Here is a 25,947-nt window from a genome sequence, read left to right on the forward strand (position 1 = left end):
AACTGATATTTTATTAGTTATTTTTATGATTTACTTTCAAGAAAATAAAATTTATATATCCAAGACAAAATAAAACAATATATTGATATTCCCAACAAATTTAAGCTTCCGCGGGACAAATTGTGAAATCAATTTCAGAAGTAAAGCAAACTAAAGATATTGCTTGTTCAAATGCCAAGGAGGAAGCAAACAATCCAAAACCTAAGCAAGATAGAGCGAGATTTCATTACGAGAAGCATGAATAACGAGACTATTCGTTCGTTACCTTGAAGCCAAACCTGTATAGATAGTTACAAGTTACAGGGAAATTCATTCAAATATTCCACTTTCCTTTTCAAAAGAAGGCCTTTGCTATGGTTACTCAAAGGCATTGCAAGTATTATTGCTCTCCGAGTATGATTTAACTGATCAAATTCTAAGTTTGTTATCTAAAGTTTATCAGTTCGAGTGCCACAAACGTCAGAGCAACTGGAGGAATACATGGTCATTAACTTCAGGGCCTCGAAGGATTAGTTGAGATGTGCGTAAGCTAATCCGGACACCCATGGTTACCAAAAAAAAAAAGTATTATTGCCCTTCAAGTTACTTATCATCATGTATTTTTACTTATTCCTTTTTTTAGAAAAAGAATCAGCAGAATATCACACTTGGAATGAGTAATGCTTCCTTGCCTTGAGAATACTTGAATTAGCTCTTGCTCTGTACAATTTTGCCCCAGATTAGCCACAAAGAGTGCTGGACATGGGGATGTAGGAAACATTAGTTTATCATCATCAGAGACTAAATGCTTTTGTACAGATCACATCCTGTTATTTTGATTAGAAAACAATCCAACAATAAATGGGCCCATAATAACATAAAGGATGTGCAAGAACTCTTACAGGAGTACAATCTACTCTAAGTACATTTGCATGTCATGTTTCTCCATGGTAAATATTCCAGCATTCTACGACTACTTACAAGTACAACTTATCCTATGAACTAAATTGAACAATTTTAGTTCCACAAGAGAATTACAAAAAATCCAGATCTAGAAATGAACAATTTCTCAAACAATAAGAACATGATAGCAATTCTATTTCGAGGAGATAAAACTTGGGATAGAAAAGAAAGGTGCAGAACTCATGGGACTGATATTTGCATAAAAACAAAAGCAGTGAGGTAATCTAACCAGTTTTCCAGCTTTGACTCATTTCTAGCTCCATAATAAAGATGTGCTCAAGAAGTGCAAATGACCTTTGTGCAGATGGGAATACCAATCGTGTTGAAAGCAGAAATAGTCATTCCAGGCAAGTGAACGCTGCCAAAACCTGCTAGTGTCCAAGAGTGCAAAACATGTGCAATGTGAGCTTTTAGAAGAATGTGCCCTCCATGTGATTAAGTAATTGATTTGTATTCCAAGGAAACCACAAAGAAAATAACTGGGAGTGCTCAGTCCAAAACATAAACACAGAAAAAAGTGTTCTAGCTGACATTAGCAATTTTAGACAGTGGTCTTACCTGAATCAGGAGAGCCATCAAGAATCCAGAGGACCCTCCAGCCTTCTTATCCAAACCAGACCATTCATCGCTGATCCTCAAAATCAAGTAATATAAATAAGAAGAAAAGTCAGTTACATGGAAATTTAATGCAGGCATTAAATTTTGCAAGATCCATTAGATATAGATCTGGCATTAGATTTTGCAAGATCAGTATATAGGGTTGATCCCCTTTCAAGATCGAAAACCATCCCCTGCAACAAAGGTTCAGAGCCAAGAGTTTTCAGTTATTGGTGGCATGTCTAACACACACAGCATTGCAATTAATCTAAATATGACCCTGATGCATAAAAACAACCCAGTGAGGGCGCCCTCACCACTAACTGGATACCAGCCACTTCAGTATAAGAATTTTTCTCAGACTTCAAATTGAAAAATGAAATTAGCATTGCCTCAAACCACAGCAGCAATATATAATGTTAGCTGGGACAGAACTTAAGTTTCATGTAAAACAAACACTACAGCAATGCAGGGCATTTTACTGGATCAGGGCAAGATGTTCTTGCATTCAGTGCATGCATGGCTGCAACGGCGGACGGCTGGTCTGCAAACGTAGCAAAAGCAAATGGCTGCAACAATCACAGTACATCTGAATAAATCAACTCAACAGAAAAACATATTTATTTATCATGCAAGGAATGAATAAGATAAGCGCTGTCATAATTCTAAGATTTTAAACGCACCGCATATTCACCCCATAACTGGCATTCTCATCTCTTCTCTCTCTGTTTTTCTTTTTCTTTTCTTTTTTCTCTTTCTTTCATGGAAAACATTCTTATTTTTATTTAACCGAATTTACTTACAACCTCGTAAACACATGTAAGAAAAAACTCCCAAAAATTCACCACCAAGACTCTGGCTTCACTGATTAAAAACCAGCACAAAATATTTAATGTTCCAATCTTATTTAGAACATCAATTGATTTTTAAAAGAAAGAAAGAAAGAAAGAAAGAAAGAAAGAAAGAAAGAAAAGGAAAGGAAAGAAAGGAACCTGTGAATTTTGGGAGGGGCTACGGAGATGAGAAGATTCGTAGCCAGGGAACTCGCGGAATAAAGAGTAGATTTCGCTGGGCTTGATGTCATCAGGAAGGCCTGCAACAAAGAGTATACGGACCTGATCATATGAGACATAAGTAGGAACGGTTACTTAGGATGTCGTTGGGATGATTAAAATAGGAACGGTTACTTAGGATGTTGTTGGGATGATTAAAAGTGAGGTTGTTTTTTAAAATATTTTTTATTTATATTTTATATTAATATATTAAAAGGATTTGAATAGTATAAATATAGCTTTTTTTTTATTATTATGTATACTCCAATAAAAAAAACCATTTGAAAAGCTAATTTTATTAGAGTGGAATAAATAAGTGTTTTATTTTTTTTAATGATTTTGATGTTATTTTTTTTTCCACATGGCTATATTTAATTGACTTATTCTTTTGTTGGCCCCACTTTGTTAGTTTTGGCTCTTTTGAGAGATATATAGGAATATCATTTGTGGAAAAGAAAAGGTATTTTAGCATTTTATTTGACTTTTCTCTTGGAGTATGAAAAACAAGCAAAGAAAAACTAAAATATTACTTTATTTTATTTTTGGCTATTCATTCAGCAGCTCCGTTGGAGATGCTCTAAGGGAGATAATATGAAGGTGGAGGTGGAGGTAAATGTGGAATAGGTGACACCGTTGGTGGTGGAATAGATGGTATTGTTGGTACTTGGCAGTGATCCGAAGGTGGCAGGTAATATGCAACCATTTTGTTGTTCATTGAGTGGTAAAAGAGGGTAATTAAGCCCTTTGATTTTTTTTATTTTTTAATTAAAATTAAGTATTGTGTGTTTGATATTATGGTAAATACATTATTTTTTAAAAATATTTTTTATTTAATCTTTAATCTATTTTTTAAAATTAAAGCCCTAATATAATATAATTTTCTAATCAGATCCTTCTTTCGCTTAAGCAATTACTTAAAACTCATGATTTTTCTCTTTTCATGAACAAGAAGTGAACTTTCTAAGATTTTCGCTTTGAATCACATGAAACTCACGTGATAGACCAAACTTTATAAAGAAATATAAAGCTCTTTCATTTATTTAAACAATATATTTTGTTATGTAATGTGGAAATTTTTAGTTTTTTAGCAAATTAATGGGTTTTAATATAATAAAGAGAAATTACATGATTTTTTCATGACTACCTAACCATTACATTAACCTAAACTAACAAAAAGATTTGACTAAGAATCCATTGATACATTGGGGACTTAATTGAGATGAAAAATATGTTGATGACCTAATTGGGTTACCCCTATAAGCTAGGGGCTTTTTGAGGTTTGTTCAAAATTTTAAATTAAATTCAATATTTATTTTGTGAAAAAGATTCAATAATATATACGTTATAATATTTAATATTATATGGATATCTTATATTTGAACATTTCCATTTTGATAAAGAAAAAAAAAAGGAATTTGATTATAAGCGGTGGTTAAGTATCGTATGAGAAAGCGAAAATCAACTTTAAAAGGATGCTTAAGCAATTGACGTTGGCATGGGTGGGTATTCCCTTTTTTTTTAAGGATGAAAATTAGTATCCATAGATTTTTTTATATATATATTTATACTTTACTTATTATCTATCAAATAAAAAATTTAAATATTCATATTTTATTTATCAGGTTTTAAATATTTATATAAATATTTATTATTTAATTAAAAATAAAATAAAATAATATATATATATATATATATATATATATATATATATATATATATTATTGAGATGGGTTTGGATCGAGTTTTTGAAAAAAACTCATTCATTTAGATTGAGTCAAGTCACTATCTTCAAGTTTGAATTAAATTGTCATTTATTTTTTTCCTTGCTTGATAGTTCAAGCTTTCTTTATTCTCTAATCTTGAAGCTTGAGTTTTGTTATTTCAAATTTAAATGTAAATTTACAAATTCATGATAAAATTAAATTGCTTTATGTGTTGACATACACAAGTACAAAAAAAGAGGAATTATACTTTTGAAATATATCAGAGAACTATGATAAACTTTGAAATAAAAAAAATTAATATCAAATACAATTATTCATAATCTTCAAAGTATAATATAACAGAGACTCAAACCAAGATTAGATGAAAGTATTGGACTATAATAATTTATCGGTAAAGATGTTTAATCTAAAGGATCTATTGGAAAAGAACTCTACAATCAAGAACTAAATTCAATCTCATTGAAAATTGAGGGATCAATTCAAGTATATGTATCAATTAAAGGTAGGGGTGAGCAAAAAAAATAAAAAAACCGATCAATTAAACTGATTAGAATATTTTAAAAACCAACCGGTTTGATTTTGGTTTTGGTTCCATAAGCTTGAAACTGAAAAACCAAACCAAACCAAAACTGAAAAAAACCGAGCTAAACCGAAACCAAACCAATTGGAAATTACAAAAAAAAAACCAAAAACAATATAGTTTTTTGTTTTTAATATAAAATAACCGAATCGAATCGAAACCGGTCGGTTTGACTCTATTTCGGTTCAGTTTTGATTTTTTAAAATAAAAAAATTCGGTTTGGTTATTTTTATAGGTAAAAACCGAACCGAATCGAAAATAATCACCCCTAATTAAAGGTCAAAAACACTTTGCATTCAAAAACCAGTTTAATATAAATATAAAGTAAATTAGATGTTATTGAAAAACTAAGATTCATTCCAGGTTTAAAAATTAAAAGAATCTAAATGAAAATGAGATCTCAAGAAATACTATTCATGGCATTGTTTATTGTGCAATCTTCATCCTTCATCCCTCAATTTTTTATTTTCTCATTCTCTTTGAATTGCCTTTTATCATGTTACCTGGGCGTTTAAGATTGCTTTGTTATTGAATGACATCTCAATTTTGCATGAAAGAATTTTGAATTATTAGAAAGAAAAAAATCAAAAGAAAATGGATCAAAATTGACATTTTACAAAAAAACAAATTATAGCCCTTTCCATGTGTGTAAATCTATAGTTTGATCTCTTAATTTTAATTATTTTAAGTTTGATCATGTTTCATGTTTGGAATTTTGTTTAGGTCTCAAAGTTTATTTGTTTTATATTTTAATTTCTAAAACATAAAAGATGAGTGACTGGAATAAGATCACCAATAACTTTGATTTTGGTGTCTATAGATTCATCTATGAAAATGAAACTTAATAAAGGTGGTTTTCACCTTTAATGATACTGGAAAAAGTTGTTTGAAGCTTGAAAAGTTTTTTGTATTAGATTTGATTTTGTATTTTTAGACTAATTAGAATGTGTTTTGCTATTAAAAATGAGGTATATAATGGTTCATGAAATGTTTATTTCATGTTCTTGGTGGAAAAATTAGTTGAAATCTTTGTTTGTTTGGATCCAAAACTTGTACCGTGATTTTTTTGGTCACTCGAGCTACCTCAAGTGACTAGAAAAGGAAGGATAATAAATTGATATGTTGTCTATCCAAGCAGGCGAGGCATTGTCTATCTATACGAGCGATGTGTTGTTTGAGAGAGTTGCAAACAATGCCCTTTAAAGAAAAACATGTAAAACCCTGGCATACATGTCTAGCCCATGCACACCTAACCCTTCAATTTTTTTCATATTGTTTTTTTTTTGTATTTTTACAATTTAATTTTATAAAAAACATCATCAATAAGATAAACTGGTTTTGATTATAGAGATACTTTTTTTTAGACTTATTTCAAAATATTAGAATGTATTTTGATATTGATATTGATATTGATATTGATTTTAATTGCTTAAAGTTTCTATTTTGATATTGATATTGATATTGATATTGATTTTAATTGCTTAAAGTTTCTATACAATAAACAATATATATATATATATATATATATATATATATATATATATGTGTGTGTGTGTGTGTGTGTGTGTGTGTGTGTGTGTGTGTGTGTGTTGTCCCAATCCAGCTCATCTGATTCGATATCTCCTGCCATTTCCCTTACAGATGATAATAAAGACGATTGCTTTGGCATCCTGCCACTTGTCAAGAGGCACTAAAAAGAAAAGTGTCGGTAAAAAAAATACAAATATGCTTTCAGCTCAGCAGTCACCCACTTACAAAAGGTGTCTTCCACTTCTGAAAAAGGCATCACCCACTTACAAAAGATGTCTCCCACTACTACAAAAGCTAGGCTTTCCTTCTCTATAAAAGGAGGCCTTCTTCCATTTCAAGGGCAGAGCAAAATACAATCATATATCTAGTTTCTCTGCAAACGAATTATATTCTTCTTTAATTTTATTCTTCCTGTATTAATTTCCAAAATTGTAACCCATATCTCTTGCAAAATATCCTCTTTTCTGTATCAATATAATTTCAAGGTTTATTTCTTTGAACTTCTGAATCTTTACATATATTCTTTATTTTTCTTTAAATTGCAAATTAAGTATGCTCTGTATTTGATCAAGGATCCTAACATTGTTGGTTTTGCCTTGCTCATTCGCATTAGAAAATTTATCTATTTTCTTTTCTTCTTTCCTTACAAACTCAGTATATCGGCTAGAAACCTGTGACTCGATCTAAAGATCATTCTCAGGTATAACAACGTCACGTACTGTGTTTCTTTTATATATAACAATGCCACGTACTGTGCTTCTTCTTATATTGGTATCAGAAGTAGCAATGTATACCTAAACCAGTGTATACCAACACTGAATAACAATCACCTCCAACATCCCCAACATTAGAGAGAGGAGAATGTTAGTCCATATATATATATATATATATATATATATATATATATATTAGTCCATTTAACTTTCATTATATTTCATTAAATACACTTATCAACTTTTTAATTCTCTATTATTATTATTTTGTAATGCAAGAAAATATGTTCACAATACCACCACATTCTTCTCTTGCATTATAAAATAATTTGGAGTCTAATCGACAACTAATTGTCTAGTTTGAACTAAAAGACTTGTTTGAAAAGAGCTTTGCACTCATGGACCAATTGAAAGTTATTAAAAAAATTGAAGGATCATTCGTGGTGTATTTATTTGAAGTAAGGGACATATTTGAAACAAACTTCTTGTCTTGTTAAATTACTGATGAACCAAACAACTAGTCACTCAATTTTGATAAAAGATCATTTAAGCATTTAATTGGATTGAATTGAGAGTATCGATCAATTTCTTAGTGAAGTGGTCATCCCATGTGACCTAGATTAGATTGCTTGGAAGCTAATAAGGAAAAAAATCAAAATTTTTAAAAATAAATAAAACACATAATACTTTATCATCATCATCCATATTATTTATAATATATTTTTTCTTAACAAGGAATGGAATGATGGGACTATGAATGGAATTATTATTCCCGCTTTATAAACATAATTGTTAAACCTAATCTAAGACTTGACTAGACTAATGCCTAATGTTATATCTAGTTGGTTGATTACCTTAACAAATTTAGATTTCTACTCTTAGAACTATATGTATGTAATATTAAAACTAAATTGAATATCTTTTTTTAGGTCTTGGTAAGTTGGTTAAATCTTTTTAGTTAATAAAATAGGTTCACATTTAAATGCTACTCTAAACAATTTTTTTGTTTTTCTTTGAAGACATCTTTTTAACATGATTAGATCTAGATTAAAGGTGATTGGATCAACTAGATCAATCAAGTTTTGATCGGATCGAGTTAATTAATGTCCTAGTCAATCTACTAACAGATCTAACCCGAATCAGGTCTTGGATCAACCCACCACGTCGAGTCAAGTTTAATAACTATATTGAAGGCATTTTATTCAAAGAAATGAAATGGAAATAATAATGGAGTGATAATGGGAATGAAAATTAAACATAGTATGGTTCTCATCATCAATAATTATTTTGAACAACATTGCTCCTAGTAGATTTAGCCACCTTTATAAGGCACACTACATCACTTCATCACATATTCTTTTAAATAAAGTTACCCCTAACAAATTTAGTTGTATTTATCTTTCCATTATCCATCATGAAACATACATGCATTATCATCATATATTTTTTCAAACAGAGTTATCCCTAGCAGATCTAGTCGTGTTTATCTTTCCATTAGCCAACATGAGGCATTCACACATTATCATCATAGATTCTTTCAAACAAAGTTGCCTCCTAGCTAATTTGGTTGTTTATCTTTCTCTTAACCATTATAAGGCACACTTATATCATTTTCATCACAAATTATTTCAAATAGATTTTCCCTCGGTTAGTTTGACTATTTATCTTTCTATCATGCACCATGAGGCTCAAACACATCATCATCATTATCGCCAGGAACTTTGCAAATTCAGTCAATTACCATTTTGTTTTAAAATCATCCTTTTATGTTTTGGGGTCATGTTGTAAATTTTAATGATTATATTTATTCAAGCCAATTATTGAAATGAAATCATTGAAATGTAATTTTAAGAGTATTTTCATAAAAATAAGACTCATTTGGTTGAAAGCCCAAAACATGTCATGCAATACCGATATACAATTTTTGTGTATTTTGTTGACAAAAAACAAGGTATGCAAAGGTTGGGATTGTATGAAAAAATGATCATCTCATGATTTTGGCTCATTTTTCTTAGAAAGAAATGAAGGCATTTTCCAATAATTGAGGGCTCTTTTGGAAAGAAAAGGTTGGATTCCAAATAAAAGTTTGGGCTTTCAAAAAGACCAGTCTTACTTTGCATTATGTTGATAACTTGATTTCATGAAGAATGATATCCATCACATAAATAGGTCATGATTTTTCTTGAAAACATCTTTTTATTATCTTTTTAGAGGCTAAAACTTATCAATATAAACAAACTGTTTTTTTATTATTATTAGAAGTGACTTTTAAAAGCATATAATGTAGATTGAGGCTTGTGTTTAAAAAAAATGAGATATTCATAAGGCTTAAACAATGTTTAAAAATTCAAAGACATAGAATCACTTATTACATGCAAACATTATTTACGCTTGTCGCTTTAATTTTGACATTTCAGCGATTAATCTCACTATAACCTTAATTCTTCAGTTTTTTTTCATGATTTTTCATTCGATATTTTTTTCTTCAATTAAGGATTCTTTAGACAACTTTATTTTCCCCTTTACTTATTGATCATTTCCATTGATCTCTTTTGTGACACTTTTATCCCTTCTTACGTTTGCTCTACTTGAAGAATTTTAAAAATTTACCTATAGTGTAAAGGCTGATCCTATTTTGGGTTATTCTCCAAGAAAAATATTTTAGGCTCAAATGGAAACTACAAAGGATTTTTTATATATATAAATGGGGATTATTTAAGATGACATTTCTTCATCTCAAAACCAAATTTATCCATATTGATAAATCTTAGCTTTATTCAAAATCATTGTTGACTACGAAAACCATGAGGTTAATATTACAAAAAAAGTGGTGTGCTTTTTACCATCACTTATCTCATCAAATCATTTTTTATAAGCAAGATTTTCTTTTTTAAGGTTCATTGGAAGTAAAAAAAAAAAAAAAAGTAATTTTAAGGTTTTAAAAGATATATTATCAAGATTTTATCCTTCCAAGGTTCAATGAGAGTTAAAAAAAGGTTTAGGATTCATAAAATAAGGATTAGCCCCCAATATTTCCTTGATATATCTTGGAATTTAACAAAACAATTTGAGCTTGCCATTATATTTATCCATTTTGGATGAAAATGAAATATTAGATATTACTTCATGAAAACATCTAGTGATTTCAAAATAGCAATTGGTCATTGAAAAATGCTCACTTTATTAAAATATGTGATGTAGCCTTAAAATACATTAAAAACAATAAAGTCTAAAAAGGGTATGGTGACCACATTTGCAAAGTTAAGGCACCCATTCTCTAATAACCATGATATCTTCACTACTTCTTCAAAAGTCAATTTGAACTTTTTTATTCACATACCAACTACAAGATCCCACTCATCATTAAGAAAATATCCTTATCAACTAACCTAAAATCTTTTATGAATTATGTCATATTCATCATTTTCTCTTCAAATGACAGCTATCTGTTCTAAATTAGGTTATTGTTATGCTTCTTGAATTCTTGAAAAATATTAATGGAATGACCCATGATTCCTTCACAACATTCACAATTAACATTTTTGTTGTACCATTCACTATCTGGTGAGTACTCATCAAGTGTTGGTAGATATTGATGAGAGTAACTAGAAAGAAATGCTAACGACATTTTGTTTTATGACTTGGACCTTGTGTGGCTTGCAGGTTATGATATTCAGGTTTAAATAAGTTTGTTGAAGGTGTTTAGGGTACCTTTTTTTATACTAGAGAATACAACATATTGTAGGATGGAAAAGGTGTATCAATGGTTGAAATTTGTGGTGTTTGATATTGTGATGATACGACAAAGATTTTGTGTCATGTTTTTGAATGTTCATTCTCAATTCCTAAAGGTGTCATCACATATTGGATCTTCCTATCATTAAAAGTTTGTTTTACTCTTTCACAATATCTGAGAATTGCTTTGAAATATTGCAAATCATACATCCTAAAATAAAGAGACTTGAAAATGTTCATAAAGATGAAGATTATTTCATTTTCAAACAAATAAGGGTTGACTTGAATGCGAGTACTTTTCATCTTTGAGCATATTATTTAAAAGTTCTAACAACTTTATTCTCAATACTTTGCAAGGCCAATTAAAAAATCAACGAATACTGTTTTGTAAAAATTATGGCCAAATCAATTTATTTCTTGACTTTGGCTTTATCAAAACCCATGTACCAACCAAAAAGTTTGATTTTCCATCACTAAAATTCAAACCAGTACCAGAAGTTTTGTCTTATGTCACTGAATTCAAATCAGTACCAAGTAGCTTGATTTTATGTCATTAGAATTCAAACTAGTACCAAATATTTATCTTGCGTCATTGAAATTCAAACTAGTACCAAGAAGTTTGATTTTGAGTCATAACAATTTAACCTTATACCAGGATTTCAACCTTGCACTAATAATTTAAGTTCACACCAGGAATCCAACCCATGTCCAATTCTGTTATAAAAAGACTTCAATCTAGCAATAATCATATCTTTGACATATCATGGAAACCAGGTAATTCATAACTAAGCTTTGAGTTGGTTGACCCTTAAAACGATCAGGTATTCCTATGATCACCTTTTATTTTGACTATTTGCACACCTTTCAAAAACATCATCTTTTCTTTATAAGCTTATTAAACAAGTCTACAAAAAGTTTTTTTTATATAGACTTTGTACCATAAGCATTTTAAAAATGGAACAACTGGCATAACCTAAAATATAACCTCTAGTTCCCAAAATATTTTCAAAAATCCAAAAAAAGAAAAGAAGAATTCAACACATTTCAGCCATTCACACCCATTTCATAATTTTTTTTACTATTTTTTCTTGTTGAAATCTTTTTTAAAAAATCAAAAACATAAAAAAAAATAAAAAATAAAAAGATTAAATTAAAAACAAATTTGGTGAGTGAAACACAAAACAAGAAAAAGAGAGATCAAAGTGAAATTTGGTTATGAAAAAAAAAATCATACAATAAATAGAGAAAAGACTTTGAGAGAGATGGAGGCGGAGAGTGTAAAAAAACCTAGACACTATTGGTAAACGAAAATGGTGTGCAGAAAAATGAGAGTAAAATTTGAAGGGGAAAAAAATCACACTTTTCTCCCTAAAAAATCAAACCCTAGCCACCATATTCTCATGCATTCACAACAACTCACAATAGCCACCAACGTTCACAACAACCCCTAAACCATCACAACAGTTGCCACAACTCCTTTCTTTCCATTGCGATAATGAATGTGAAACTTCTCTCCTCGGTTTCTCTCTCACCTAACCTTTATATTTTTTGTGATACCACCACTATTCTCTTCATTTATAAACCCCCTACAAAATCCCTCCATCAATTAAAGATAATGACCCCTATATCGTCATAGATTGAGGAGAGAGAAGGACTAATACCAAAACTTCTCTCCTCAAGTTATCTCTCCTCCAACCTCTAAATAAAGCACCACCAACACCATTTATCTCCCTTAGATGACTACTACACAATCATATAAGTCATATAACCTAATTATAGCAGATCTAAAAACTAATGAGAGAAAAACAAACCAATAGAGAGAGAAAAAAGAAGCTGACACTTTGAGGGCTTTGATCTCCCTCCACAAGCGATGGTATGTTGTGACATCTCCATCACATGAATGAAAATGAAGGAAGCCACGTGTCTGGTGGGCTAGTCATATGCCTTCCAGCCTCATGCAAAACATGAAATGATATGTCAAAAGTGGCATCCCTGTCCAGCATGTGGCTTGCACTCGCCGCCATTGTTGTCGTTCTCTCAACAATTTTTCAGGTCTTCCTAAGTGATTCTAGCAACTCAAAAAGGTCAATCTCAAACCCCAAATTAATTTTTAACATATTGTTTAATTTTTGTGACAAAACATTGGTTGCTTATGATGATTTTGTGTGTCAAAAGTTTTGCATTTGAATGTAATTTGTATGTGGATTTTGGACTTTCTTGTGTGTTTAATTTTTTAGCATGATGTTTCTTGCGTATGAATGTGCATTTCAAATGTGAGTTTTGTTTAAAAAAATATAGTAGGTGCATTTTCATATAAAACAAGAAAAAACATAAACATAAAAAAAATAATTGCATGCTATTTTGATGAATTGCAACCTTGTTTTTTCAAATAATTTATTTTTGTTCAGCATAAACATGAATCAATGAGTTGAAAGATGTCCATGGCAATACTTTTCATTTCACTTTTTCATCATACAGTAAATCGTTATCCTGCCGGCGAGTCCCTTTCGAAGTGACAACATATATCATTTTCATCATATGATTATAAAAAAAAAAAAAAACTATAACGTTCTTCTTATCATCTTTATTTGTAAATATATTTTTTATGATTTTTGTGTGTTATGTCATTTTATTTCTTATTATTGTGAGTAGACCTAGTGGTCAATATGACCCCATGTAAGTACAATGAGTATAAAGTGGTGCTATTAGGACCTATTTTAGACATATTAAAAAACATAGGGTCAAAACCTAATTTTTACTATCCAAATGGGTTCAAAACATGATTTTAAGGATTAATATCAAATCTTTTGTTAAAATATCAAAATCGATGGAATCTTTTATTTTTAGAAATTAACATCAAGTTTTTCATTAAAAGATCAAAATTGATTAAATGTCCTATTTTTAGGGACTAACATAAAAAAATATTGTTAAAATAAATTGACAAAATCTCTTATTAATAACATGTGTAGAATAAATCTAAGAGATAACACATAGCAAATGTAACATTTCATTTGAAAATATACAGTACGAGTGACATCAATATTTTTTTAGGTATAACCAACCCTTTACCTGAATCTTTGAAACCAATGATTATTTTAAAATTCCTAGTTTTCTTTAATTACAAGTTAATGGTTTTATTTTTCTATTTTCCTATTCAAATTAAAAGGTCCCAACGATCATGTCGGGTGCGACAAAAGGCATCTTCAAAATTGTTAAACTAAATCTCTCATAACAAACCATAACAAATTCAAGATATAATTGTGTCTGGCAAACCATTTTTTCTATGAATCTTTCCAATAAGCTTATTTAGCTAAAACTTGCATCTTTGTTTATGTATTTTTATATAAAACATATGTATTTTTTATATAAAACATATGTTTTTTTTATTAATAACATTATTTTTTCTTAATAGAGACTTACGGTGATTTGAAAAACAAATTCAAATAAAAAAACAAAAGTATTATATTTTGATAAATTTTATGCTATTGTGTGCAAAAATAAAAGAATAATTAATTTTAAAAAAATTGTATAAAAACATAATAATAAAAAAATTAGACATTTTATTTTTATTCAATAATTATGAGAAAACTTTAAAAAAACTATGCACATGATTTTTTTATATATAATCATTAGTAACTTAATTGCTAACATTACTTTTAAAAAACTCTAATCATTCAACTCTTAATTTTATTTTATTTTAAGTCAAGCAAATGACTCATTCCTTTGCTTGATTTTTTTTAAAAAAAATAAATGGATGAAAAGTGGTATGCCTAAACAGATTTCGTACTTTTCTTACATGATCAAAATTACCCTTTTTGCTACTCGTCAGCTCTTTTCTCCCTCAATTTTTTTTCTTACAGATTTTAACACAAGATTGCTAAATGATAATTAAAATTCATTTTTTCACATGCAAAAATCCTTAAACTAGTGAAAGGGACTTGATAGGAAAAGAAATGTCATACGGTCAAACCCAAAATTGAAATTTAAAGGACCAGTGACTTAGAGTCAAATTGTGATAAAAAAATTATTTTTTAAAATATTTTTTACTTGAAAATAATATTTTTTTATTTTTTAAATTTATTTTTCATATGAAAATTAAATATAAAAACAAAAACACTACTAAAATTCAGCAGATTCATTCATAGTTTTGAAGCGCACAAGTTTTTCAAACATGTAATGTCTCAAGCAGTCACTTTCAAAGAGGAGCGACATCAGCTATCCTTGGAAGCCTAAGTTCCCGTTTAGAAGTAGGCTAGAATGCATTTCAAAAAAAAAAAAATACATTAAAATAATACTTTATTATTATTTTTTAAAATTTAGTTTTTATGTCAACAGATCAAAATAATCCAAAAATATTAAAAAATAATTTTAAATAAAAAAATCAATTTTTAGCGAGCAACATTTTGGCCATAATGCCAACCCACACTAAGCACAATCAATGGAAGCCAATCAGTAACAGTGGAGAATAAGGTGCCTTTTTATCTTAAACTATAGTCGCAATCCAAATTTTCTCTTGTTTAGCATTCATTACAGAAATACGTTCAGGAGGAACATTAGATTTCTATCTGATATAAACCCGAACAGGTATCATTCCCTAACTAGTGTACTGTAAAATATTAAAAGGAATCAAATTTGGGACAAAACAGAAGTTCAACCATGCAGTAGGATACGAAGGCCATCAACATTTACCAAGTTCCAACTATAACCAGGAAAAACAAGTTCAGCATCACACAATTGCAGACAACGGACAGTTACCAAGAACCAACAGTAATCAGAAACGCTAGCTTTCATTTAGACAAGAGAAGGGTATTGCTTAGCTTGCTGGCGCACTCTTTTCTTGTACTCAGCAGCATCCTGCATCGAATCAAAGTACATTTAGAATTCAGATTAAGTTATGGTAATACTATACCAAGTGCAAGAAACTCTGCGCCCTTGTTCACACAAATTGACCTCTCTGCACATGGAAAAGGCACCCATGAACCCTCGCCATTTATGGCTACAATTTTCAACAAATTAGAAATTATTATCCCCTACTAACCATCTAGCAACTTTTCATGTACTTTACTATATCTCAATTGTTTATCTGATAAAATTGGAACAGGTCTTTTCAACAACAAAATCTACACAGCACTATCCAGAAGAAATTTAATACCCAATGAGCTTGCAGGCAGGGTTCTCAATGCCCAAGGCCAGAACAAGTGTTTTTTCTACCTCACCGATAAACATTTAGCATTTCTTTTCTAAGGTATTTCAATATTTCTCACATGCTGGGTGAAGCAAGGAGAATTACAATTCTAATGGCAAGAACTTGATAAGGTAGAACCAGAAAAACTTTAAACAAAGATCATGGTTCACCAGATCAGAACACATCATTTAACAATGCATGCTAAACAACAATTCAGAAATTACATTAATATATATATATATATATATATATATTATATATATATATATATATATGATAGAGCCCTTCTATACCATGTCAAACAAATTTTGACCTAAAAAGCTCGAAGGCTCTTCCAGATTTTCTAGACAGAAAACCAGAGAAATAACCTAGAGATGGAAGAGCAAATTTTCAAAAGCTGGCATACCTGGATAAACAGATGATAACCTTCAGTTTGGGCAGGATCAGCAGGATTTGGCTGGTCCAGCAAGTCCTGGATACCCACAAGAATCTGCTTCACTGTGATGGCTGGTCTCCATCCCTATACAAACCACCATAAGCAGAACAAATCCCATAACATAATTAACCTATAAAACTGGAACAATAATCAAAGGCAACAGAAGATACTTACACTGTCCTCGTTAAGGATTGACAGGCAAACAGTTCCAGATGGATATACATTAGGGTGGAAGAAACCCTGAGGAAATTTACACTTTGGTGGCTTGCTAGGATAATCTTCACTGAAGTTGAGTGTAAGAGGAAAATAACCACCTTCCCAATCAGTCTGCAAAATTACATGAATTGTAAAATCAATCCCAACAGGTGATATATACATCTACCCTATTTATCTTTCTTTTTTCCCAGACCCTCAGAAAAAAATCAGTAAACCATCATATAATATGAATCAAATATGACTTGATGGCTGACATTGGATTATCCATTTACCAGAAAAGAACAACAATAATAATTAAAAGAAAAAAAAGTGGATGGTGCAAGCCATAACAAATGAAACAACAAGCAACCAGAAGGTAGACCAAACTTTTAGCTTTACAACATTCAAAAGCAGAAAATTGATCAGAAGCACGAAAGCAACTGAACTCATAATGGACAAGAGTGTTCACAAGTACACTTATTTTGTCAAATATTCAGATGCCTTCAATGTGATATCTATAGCCATAGAAATTAAACTTCTAATGTTCAGAATAAACAACAATATTTGAGATGAATTCAAAGAACGGATCTCATCATGCAAAAGAAACAGAGAGGATAAGAAAAGGTACTGATAAATTGACAGGCACAGCAGCAATTCTCAACCAGGTAAGTTGCATCTGGCTGTGCAAGTCCATGCCAAGACAGAGAAGACAAGTTAAGATCACTGGGAATTTCATACGATGAGATTCAAATTTTTATAAGCAGGGACTGGATTCAATCCAATAACAACACTGTTACAACTTTGAAAAAAAAAAACAATCAGGATAAATACTCCAGATTCTAAATGCTTTAACTTTACTAATCAATAGAGCAGGAGAATGACTGGATAATAGGAAGCTAGCTAGATACTCAAGATTCTAAATAGAAATTGACATAATCCAGCTAATTAAAGAATGTCAAATACCTTTCAAAATTGCCACAAAACTTTCAACTTTGATAGATTACAACTTTTTTTTCCCAGTAGTTTATCAACAATCTTAAAATCTAACATCCTTCATCTTGGGGCAATGAAACATCATGGTTTATAAGTTGTGGCATAAAAAGTAAAATTTAATGACACATCCCGTAGAGAACAGGCCTGGCAACTTAAATCTTACAGATGCCTGATCAACTACCTCACCTCCAGTTTATCTCGCCATTATACTAGAACTCAACCATTTGATTTAAGTATCACCCTATAGCATGACACCGCCTTAACAAAAAGAAATAAATAAAATTTAACATGATCAAGGCACAAAATCCTTGAGACTAAGCTATAAGTAATTTTAGCCTCTGAATGCTATAATTGTTCTTGCTTCTCGGGATACAAACCAGAACTAGATTGGGAGAGTCAAGAACAGTAAATATCTTATACAAGCAAGAAAACCCAAAATAGGAAACAAGAACAAGCTAATTAAAAAGAGAAATCAAAATTGACAGAAAATTACGATGGGAAGAACCTACACCAAGTTTTCCAGGGATTGTGCAATGCCAGACCATCAAATTTACTGTTCCATCTGGCTGTGTCTCTGGTTTCGCCACAAAACCCTAAAAATTTAACCAAAATCAACACACAAGAAAACACATGGTTGTAAACTCATAAACGAAGGGGAAAAAACATAAAACATATAAAAATGAAAGAAAATAGAGAGGGAAGGTCTCTGTTTTTCTGTGTGGGTGTTTTACGGACATGAGGGTGGTTTTTGCGCCAGGACTTCCTTTCCTCGGCAAGACGACCACGTGCGATGCCACCTGACATTATTGTCTCTCTCTCTCTGTGTTTTTGTTTCTCTCTCTCTAAAAAGCCTACTGCTAGCTCCCTGTTTTTGTGTACAGACTCAAATGGTTGGAGTGATTTTATAAATAGCAGAGGCAGAGACTGCGAAATTTCTCTCGTCGAGACTGCAGGCTCCTGCTTTTTTTATTCTTCCAAACATGCCCCTACTGCACTGTGAGGGAAAGGGAAAGTTTGATCATCAGGATGGAGACCGACTGTACGGTCCAGATTTGCTCGGCATGGGCTTCTTCGTTCCTGTGCGGTGTGATTGGATAATATTGTTTGTCCCTTTTATGTTTTTGTTTGTATTATTATTAACTTTTAAAAGCACAAAAAATATTTTCTATTTTTGTATTATATAAAAAATATATGTGTCTTGGCGTTAAAACAACGCAACTATTGTGTTTCTCACGTGAAGAATTTAATTTTGTGGGCGTGTATTGTCACTTTGAAAAGTCACGACCATGCTTTTCTAGAGCAGCCTTCCACAAAGAATTTTTTTTAAAAAATTAACCCTGTTTTTTTTTTAAATAATAAAATAGCATGGTTTAAAAAGGTTTTGATGAAATAATATAGTTTAATACATGTTGTTATTAGTAGGAATATTGACTTTATAAGAAATCATGGCTGGAATAGATATTCCTAACACAAATTTGAAAGATGAGAGAGAAAGAAACAAAAAGAAGAAGAAAAGAAAGACCCCGGAGGAATAATAAAGCTTCGATTATGACATCATAGATATCATTAAAAATATTTTGATGAGATGAATCCAATAACACTAATAAAAGTCACCAACGGTAACTCGAGTGGGTCACACTCTTCATCCAAAAGCAAGTAAGCAATTACAATGAGGAGAGATGAGAGAGAGAAAAAAAAAAGAAAAACAAAAGTGACCCTAGAGTCACAACGAATCTTTAATTATGACATCACTGGTACTATCAAAAAAATCTCAATGAAACGAATTCAATGACATCAATAGAGATCACCAATGGTGACCAAAGTGGATCACACTCTCAATCTAAATCCAATTATGAGTAATTACAATGAGGAGAAATGGAAGAGAAAAGAAAGAAAGTAAAAAATCTTGGACGTATATTGAAACTACGATAATGACACCACTAATATCATCAAAAAGATCTTGACGGAATGAATTTAACGGCACTAAAAAAAGTTACCAACATTAACTGTAGTGGGCCACACATAGTGAACGACTCACTTGTCTTTGGACAAAGAGTGTAGCCCACTCCGATCATCGTTCGTGACCATCCTTGGTGTTAATGGATTCGTCTCATCAAGATCTTTCTAATGATTTTGGTGATGTCGTAATTAGAGTTTCTGTGTACTTCCGAGATCTTTTTTTATTTCTTTTTTCTCTCTCCTTTTTATTCCTCGAAAATTATGTCAACTCATATTAACAATTTCTTTAGAAATTTTTAATCCCAAACCCGACTTCATACAAAACTGTTATTCTCAATCTCGACATCTGCCATACTATGTTATTTCACCAAAAAAATATTCTCAAACTGTGTTATATATCAATTTAAAAAACAAATAGTGTTAATAAGCAAAAATACCCTTCAACAAATTGGTATTGACTTTGTTTTAAAAAAAGATGATGGCATGACAAGTGTATTGATTGTTTTTCACCAAAGTTATTTTTATCCTACTTGGCCTATAACCCAAGCAAGTAAATTTGGATTGATCCATATCAATAAAAAAAAAATTTATTTTAAAAAATCAAATGATGATATTATGATTTTTTTTTTCTAAATAAAATTGAGTTTTGATCAAGTCACAATTAACTTGTGAAGTTATCCATGTTTTATCGGGTCAACTCTCATGTGGTTTTCTTGAAATACAACTCAAGCTAGATCCTGGATCAATCTGTTGGCCTAGGTTTAATAACACTGACTTTTATAGTATATATGGTTGTAGTTGCAGTAGCTATAGTTGTGGCAGTGTATGATTTGTTTCTATTAGATTATGTTGCTTAATGTATATTTTTTAAAATAAGTTATTTTATATTATTAGAATATTCTAAGAAAATTATTTTTATGAAATAAATTATTTTTTCATATATAGTTTTGAATAATGGCAATAAAATGAGAAAAGTTTGATGTTTGTAATAAAGGTGGTGGTGATAGTGATAATTATGATGACTATATTAATTATGACTATGATTGTAATATTTGTGATTAATGGTAATGGTAATGATCATAAGATGATGACAACAATGATAAAATGATAGTTATTTTAATAATAAGGTGGTAGTGGTATTGAAATGTTATGATGGGATGGTGATAAAATGAAAGTCAAGGTTCTATTTCACTCTCGAGCCTTATCTGAATTGTTGGCTTAGGCGCAGAAAATCATTTCATATCAATGCAGCAATTTCTTCCCAAAAGGCACACTTGGATCCATGAAAACCAGAATCGGAAAGGATCTGTTGAACAAGCTTTTTTTGATCCTGGTTTGCAAGATTTATCTAATCTATTTCCCACATTCTCATGATCCTGATCTAATCGCCTTCTTTGTTGACTCGTCACCCATAGTCTAGCTTCGTCCTCTTTAAGCTTCGCTGACGATTGTGTTGGTATAAGATGTTGGCTAGTGGTGATGGACAACGATAATGGGGTGGTTGTAAAGGTGGTGGTGGTGGAGTGTAATGATCCCAATTTGTTTTTACTTATAATCAACATGTTAAATAGTGATTTCTAAAAATGAGGGATTTTTTTCTATTTTTTACTGAAATTTCAGTAGAGTTTCTTTTAATATATAATGATCTCAAGTGTTGACATTATGCAATTTACTCAATCCAATCTCAAACATCAATTCAACTTATCTAGAAATTTCATCTCATCAATAATCTCATGACAATCACCACATCATTTTAACTTAATCAATTTAGTATAATAATAAAACGATAAGAGAATTTAATTACTAAGGAATGTCGCAAATACGCGCACAGCGTGGCAGGACATCGAGGTTAAGGAGTCACAACCTAGTTGTTTGGACTGGTCTTATTTGAAATTCCAAGGTAAGGGACTAATTGTGGCTAGGGAAGATATTAACACCCCTATAGCACCTTACTAGAGGTAAGTTGCATTGTGTGGTTTGGATGTGGTTTAAAGGTGTTGATAGATTCCTAAGCGGTGGTCCATCTATGGCTCAGAATAAAGATTTACACTCATGAATAAATTTGACATTTCAAATTTATTATGAGCTCATATGCTTAGATAAATTCTTATAGGAAGAATCTATGTAGGTGCCTTGACAGGGTTCACCTATCCTAGAAGGCGAAGATGTTTTTCACAACTCGTATATTGTGGTGAAAATACTTCAAATTAAAATAGATGAATATTCAAAATAATTCTAATATTTTTCTAGTCAACTCCTGATATTTAAATATCAGCCTACTTGTAGGTCCAACATTTATACCAAAATGATGATCATAAGCGCTACTTTAAATTTCAAGTTTTTTTCTAACAAAATATTAAAGTTCATAAGCTCTAGAGTACATACCAAAAGGAAGTGCTTAAATTATTACAATACATTATCCATAACTACAAAATTACATACATATATTTCCTATTAACTAGAACAAAAAAGCAATAACAAAAAAGCATTCTTGATGATCTTGTAAAGGACTTGAAACAAAAATTAACATTACAACGCGTTAATCTTTACTATAATTATATTCAATCTTAATTAATCTCTTTCCATTTCTAGTACATTCTTTTTGTCCTAATAATTCAATAATGAATTAAATAAAATCTTGCACTAGTTTCTCATTTTCTATTGATCCATTCTATTTGAATGGTTTTATAAATCGACTATTTCATTTCATAATCGATTTGTTTGGTCTTTCATTTCAAGTATAAAATGATCGTGTAACCCTTTTTCGATTACTTATAGACATGACAATCCTTATATCTATCATTTATTCTGGCATTCTTATTTGAAAGCCAATAATTTACAAGAAATCAATTCAACATCTAACTTGAATGCTAATTATTCAAGTATTCCTATTTGGAAGCCATTGATTAAGTCAATCCCAACTGGATACTAATCAATCTGGCATCTTACTCGAATGTCAATTATCTCGGCATTCTCATTTGGAAGCCATTAATTCTGGTAATCCCAAATTGAATACCAATCAATCTAACATCTTGCTCGAATGCCAATTATTTCAACATTCCTATTTAGAAGCCATTAATGCCAGTAATCCCAATTGGATATAAATCAATCCAACATCTTACTCCAATGCCAATTATTTCATTTTCCATTAAGATTTCTTACATCAACATAGCAATTGTCAATTATTACTACCTCTATAGTAGTCACTATTAACTTTTAAAAGAAGAATTAATAACTATTGAGGTGTTAAACACCTACCTGAAATCTACTTTTGTCTACCTGTCCCTATCGGTTGAGCAACTTCTGTAGCCTCTCTTGTATTATCACAATTATAAAATTTTTAATTTCAAAACCCTTATATCAAAAGTAATGTTTTCAATTTTTAATCAATATTGATCTTATACCCAAGGGGATTTCATAAATTATTATTCTATCTTTCATGTAATTTAAACTCGATCCCTCTTATCATCATCTTGAAAAAGCATTGCATTATGAAACTATGGGTTTCAAATTGAATAATAATAATTCATTGTCGGTTAGAATGGTTGACTAATTCATATTGACACAACCAAATGGTTGACCGGTTATTACCACTTTCACTAACATCCATAATGGTCGAACAAACAATCGATCGGTTTGATCAATTGATTCAGACAATAACAAAACTCATTATTCCTCATATCAACTGGTCAACCAAATTGTTTGGCAATCCTAATCGATCAACCGGTTTGTACAATTCATGAGATGGCAGTTCAATTTTCAGTTTCATTTTTTTTCCAATTCATGCAATACCCAATTCTTTTTCATGCTTATTAACCTCATTCTATCATAAAAAAATCCATTTAATCATCCGTTCATTAAACATTATTTCCATAACATTCTCATATGTAAAATACATAAATTTTCCTTAATAATTCAAAATATAGCTAATCAAGGTTCCATGTTTCTTAAACACATTAAATTATGGAGACAAGATTAAGAAAGTTTTCTACTCACTTGTTTCCTTCTTTTTCTTCAAAATCAGCCTACCTTAACCAAACAACCCTTGAAAATCTTCAATTTCCTTGCTCAATCCCTTCTTAATCTCTCTTTGATTCTTTTATTTATATCTTTTTGGTGTTCTTTAGCTAGAATTTATGATAAACTTGCTTTAATATTTCTCTCATTTTCTCTCTCAAATGGCCAACATGGCTTCTTTAGGAAGCCAAATTTCTATTTATATTTTCATTATACTTATAATTACAATCTTGCCCTTCTTTTTTAGTTTCGCTATATTTTTATTTTTTTACCAGGTATCCCTTCCCAATTTATTATTATTTTTACATTATTATTCTTTTTTTGCATTTTCAAGTTAGACTTCTAGCATTTTTCTAATATTGTAATATTTTAACTGGGGTTTTACATGGAGGGTTATGATATGATGGTAATAAAATCTCGACTAGACGAATCTAATGACATGAAGAAAGGTCATCAATGATGACCAGAGCGGGTCATTCTTTCCGTCTAAAGGCAAGTAAACAATTACAATAAAGAGAGATGAAAGAGAAAAAAGAAAGAAAGTGACACTAGAGTCATACCAAATCTCTAATTACAATAAAGAGAGATGAAAGAGAAAAAAGAAAGAAAGTGACACTAGAGTCATACCAAATCTCTAATTACAACACTACTGATACCATAAAAAAATTTCAACAAGATGAATTCAATGACACCAATGTATATCACTAATGGTGATCAAAGTGGATCACACTCTCCATCTAAATGTAAGTGAGCAATTATAATGAGGAGAGATGAGAGAAAAAAATAAAGAGAAAAGGATCTTAGAGACACATTAAAGCTTTGATTATGACACAACCGATACCATAAAAAAACTCTTGACAAGATAAATTCAATGACACACAGTGGATGACTCACTTGCTTTTGGATAAAAAATGTATCCCATTTTGATCATAGTTGGTGACTGTCTTTGATATCGATAGACTCATCTTATTAAAATCTTTCTGATGGTTCTAGTGATGTCATAATTAGAGCTTTGATTTGCCTTCAGGTTATCTTTTTTTTCTTTCTTTCCTTTTCTCTCTCTCCTCTCTATTCCTTGAAATTTATGCCAACCCATTTTAACAATTTCTTTAGAAGTTGTTGTTCCTAAACGCGACTTCTTACAAAACTGCTATTCTCAATATCGATATTTACCATACGATGCTATTTCACCAAAAGTTTTTCAAATTGTGTTATTTTATCAATTTCTTAATAAAAAAACAGTGTTAATTAGCAAAAATATCCTTCAAGAAATTGGTATTGAATTTTGTTAAAACAAATGATGGCATGAAGAGTGTATTGATTGTTTTTCACCAAAGTTATTTATATCCTATTTAGCCTATGACCCAAGTAGGTAAACTTGGATTGATCCATATCAATCAAAACAACATTGTTTTAAATAAATAAATAAATAAAATGATGATGTTTTGAATTTTTTTTAAATAAAATTAAGTTTTAATTGGGTTGTGAATTGACCTGTGAAGTGGTCCATGTTTGATCAGGTCAACTCTTACATGGTTTTCTTAAAATATTACTCAAGCTAGATCCCGGATCGTGGATCAATTTATTGGCCTAGGTTTAACAACATTGCCTTTTTATTGTATATATGGTTGTAGTTGTGATTTATATGATTGTGGTATTGCACTATTTGTATTAGTTCTATTAGATTATGTTGTCTAATGTATATTTTGTAAAAAAAATAAGTTATTTTATATTATTTAAATATTTTAAGATAATTATTTTTTATAAAACAAATTATTTTTTCATATATAGTTTTGAATAATAACAATAACATGAGAAAACAATGTGATGTTTGTAATAAAGGTGGCGGTGATAGTTATAATTATGATGGCAATATTAATGATGACTATAATTATAATATTTGTGATTAGTGGTAATGGTGATGATTATAGAATAGTGACAATAATGATAAAATGATAGTTATTTTAATAATAAAGTGGTGGGTGATGACGAGGAAGGTGGTGGTGGTGGAGTGTTATGATGGGATGATGATAAAATGACAGTTATGTTAGTATAAAACGTTTGTTAGTGGTGATGGACAACATTGGTAAGGTGATGGTGGTGGAGGTTTATGATAGGATGATGATAAAATGATGTATACTTTAATAATAAGACGATGGTTGTGGTGATAGGTGGCCTTGGATGTGGTGGTGATGTTTGTAATGTTGTTATTAAATATTATGAATTGAAAATACCACAATATATATATATATATATATATATATATATATATATATATATATATATATA

The 25,947-nt window shown here is 30.4% G+C and overlaps 1 protein-coding gene and 1 long non-coding RNA gene across 5 annotated transcripts; both read right to left on the reverse strand.

The window, feature by feature from the left end:
- Positions 1 to 202: 202 nt before the first annotated feature.
- LOC7476395 (uncharacterized) lies at positions 203 to 2,668 on the reverse strand. 4 transcript variants are annotated; one of them, XR_002981889.2, is made up of 4 exons: positions 2,223 to 2,525; positions 1,501 to 2,108; positions 1,172 to 1,310; positions 203 to 735 (listed from the first exon to the last, which is right to left on the reverse strand). It is a non-coding gene; the product is annotated as an uncharacterized LOC7476395 (long non-coding RNA). The 4 variants fall into 4 exon arrangements; XR_008059218.1 differs by lacking the exon at positions 2,223 to 2,525 and adding an exon at positions 2,532 to 2,668 and having other exon boundaries at positions 203 to 1,310; XR_002981887.2 differs by having other exon boundaries at positions 203 to 1,310.
- A 12,658-nt stretch (positions 2,669 to 15,326) lies between these two features.
- LOC7476396 (SUMO-conjugating enzyme SCE1) lies at positions 15,327 to 18,755 on the reverse strand. Its single transcript, XM_002307243.3, has 5 exons — positions 18,418 to 18,755; positions 18,192 to 18,275; positions 16,669 to 16,821; positions 16,465 to 16,578; positions 15,327 to 15,727 (listed from the first exon to the last, which is right to left on the reverse strand). The coding sequence occupies exons 1-5, from the start codon at positions 18,484 to 18,486 to the stop codon at positions 15,665 to 15,667; spliced, it is 483 nt and encodes a 160-aa protein (XP_002307279.1). The 5' UTR covers positions 18,487 to 18,755; the 3' UTR covers positions 15,327 to 15,664.
- Between the last annotated feature and the right edge of the window lie 7,192 nt (positions 18,756 to 25,947).

This window comes from Populus trichocarpa, chromosome 5, assembly GCF_000002775.5.
Source record: "Populus trichocarpa isolate Nisqually-1 chromosome 5, P.trichocarpa_v4.1, whole genome shotgun sequence".
Classification (NCBI taxonomy): Eukaryota; Viridiplantae; Streptophyta; class Magnoliopsida; order Malpighiales; family Salicaceae; genus Populus; species Populus trichocarpa.

Coding starts and splice junctions, on each gene's coding strand:
- LOC7476396 (XM_002307243.3), bottom strand. CDS start 18,486: ATGTCAGGTGGCATCGCACGTGGTCGTCTTGCCGAGGAAAGGAAGTCC. Junction 16,822..18,191: donor CAATCCCTGGAAAACTTGGT/GTAGGTTCTTCC, acceptor GTAATTTTGCAG/ACTGATTGGGAAGGTGGTTA. Junction 15,728..16,464: donor GTTATCATCTGTTTATCCAG/GTATGCCAGCTT, acceptor GATTCGATGCAG/GATGCTGCTGAGTACAAGAA.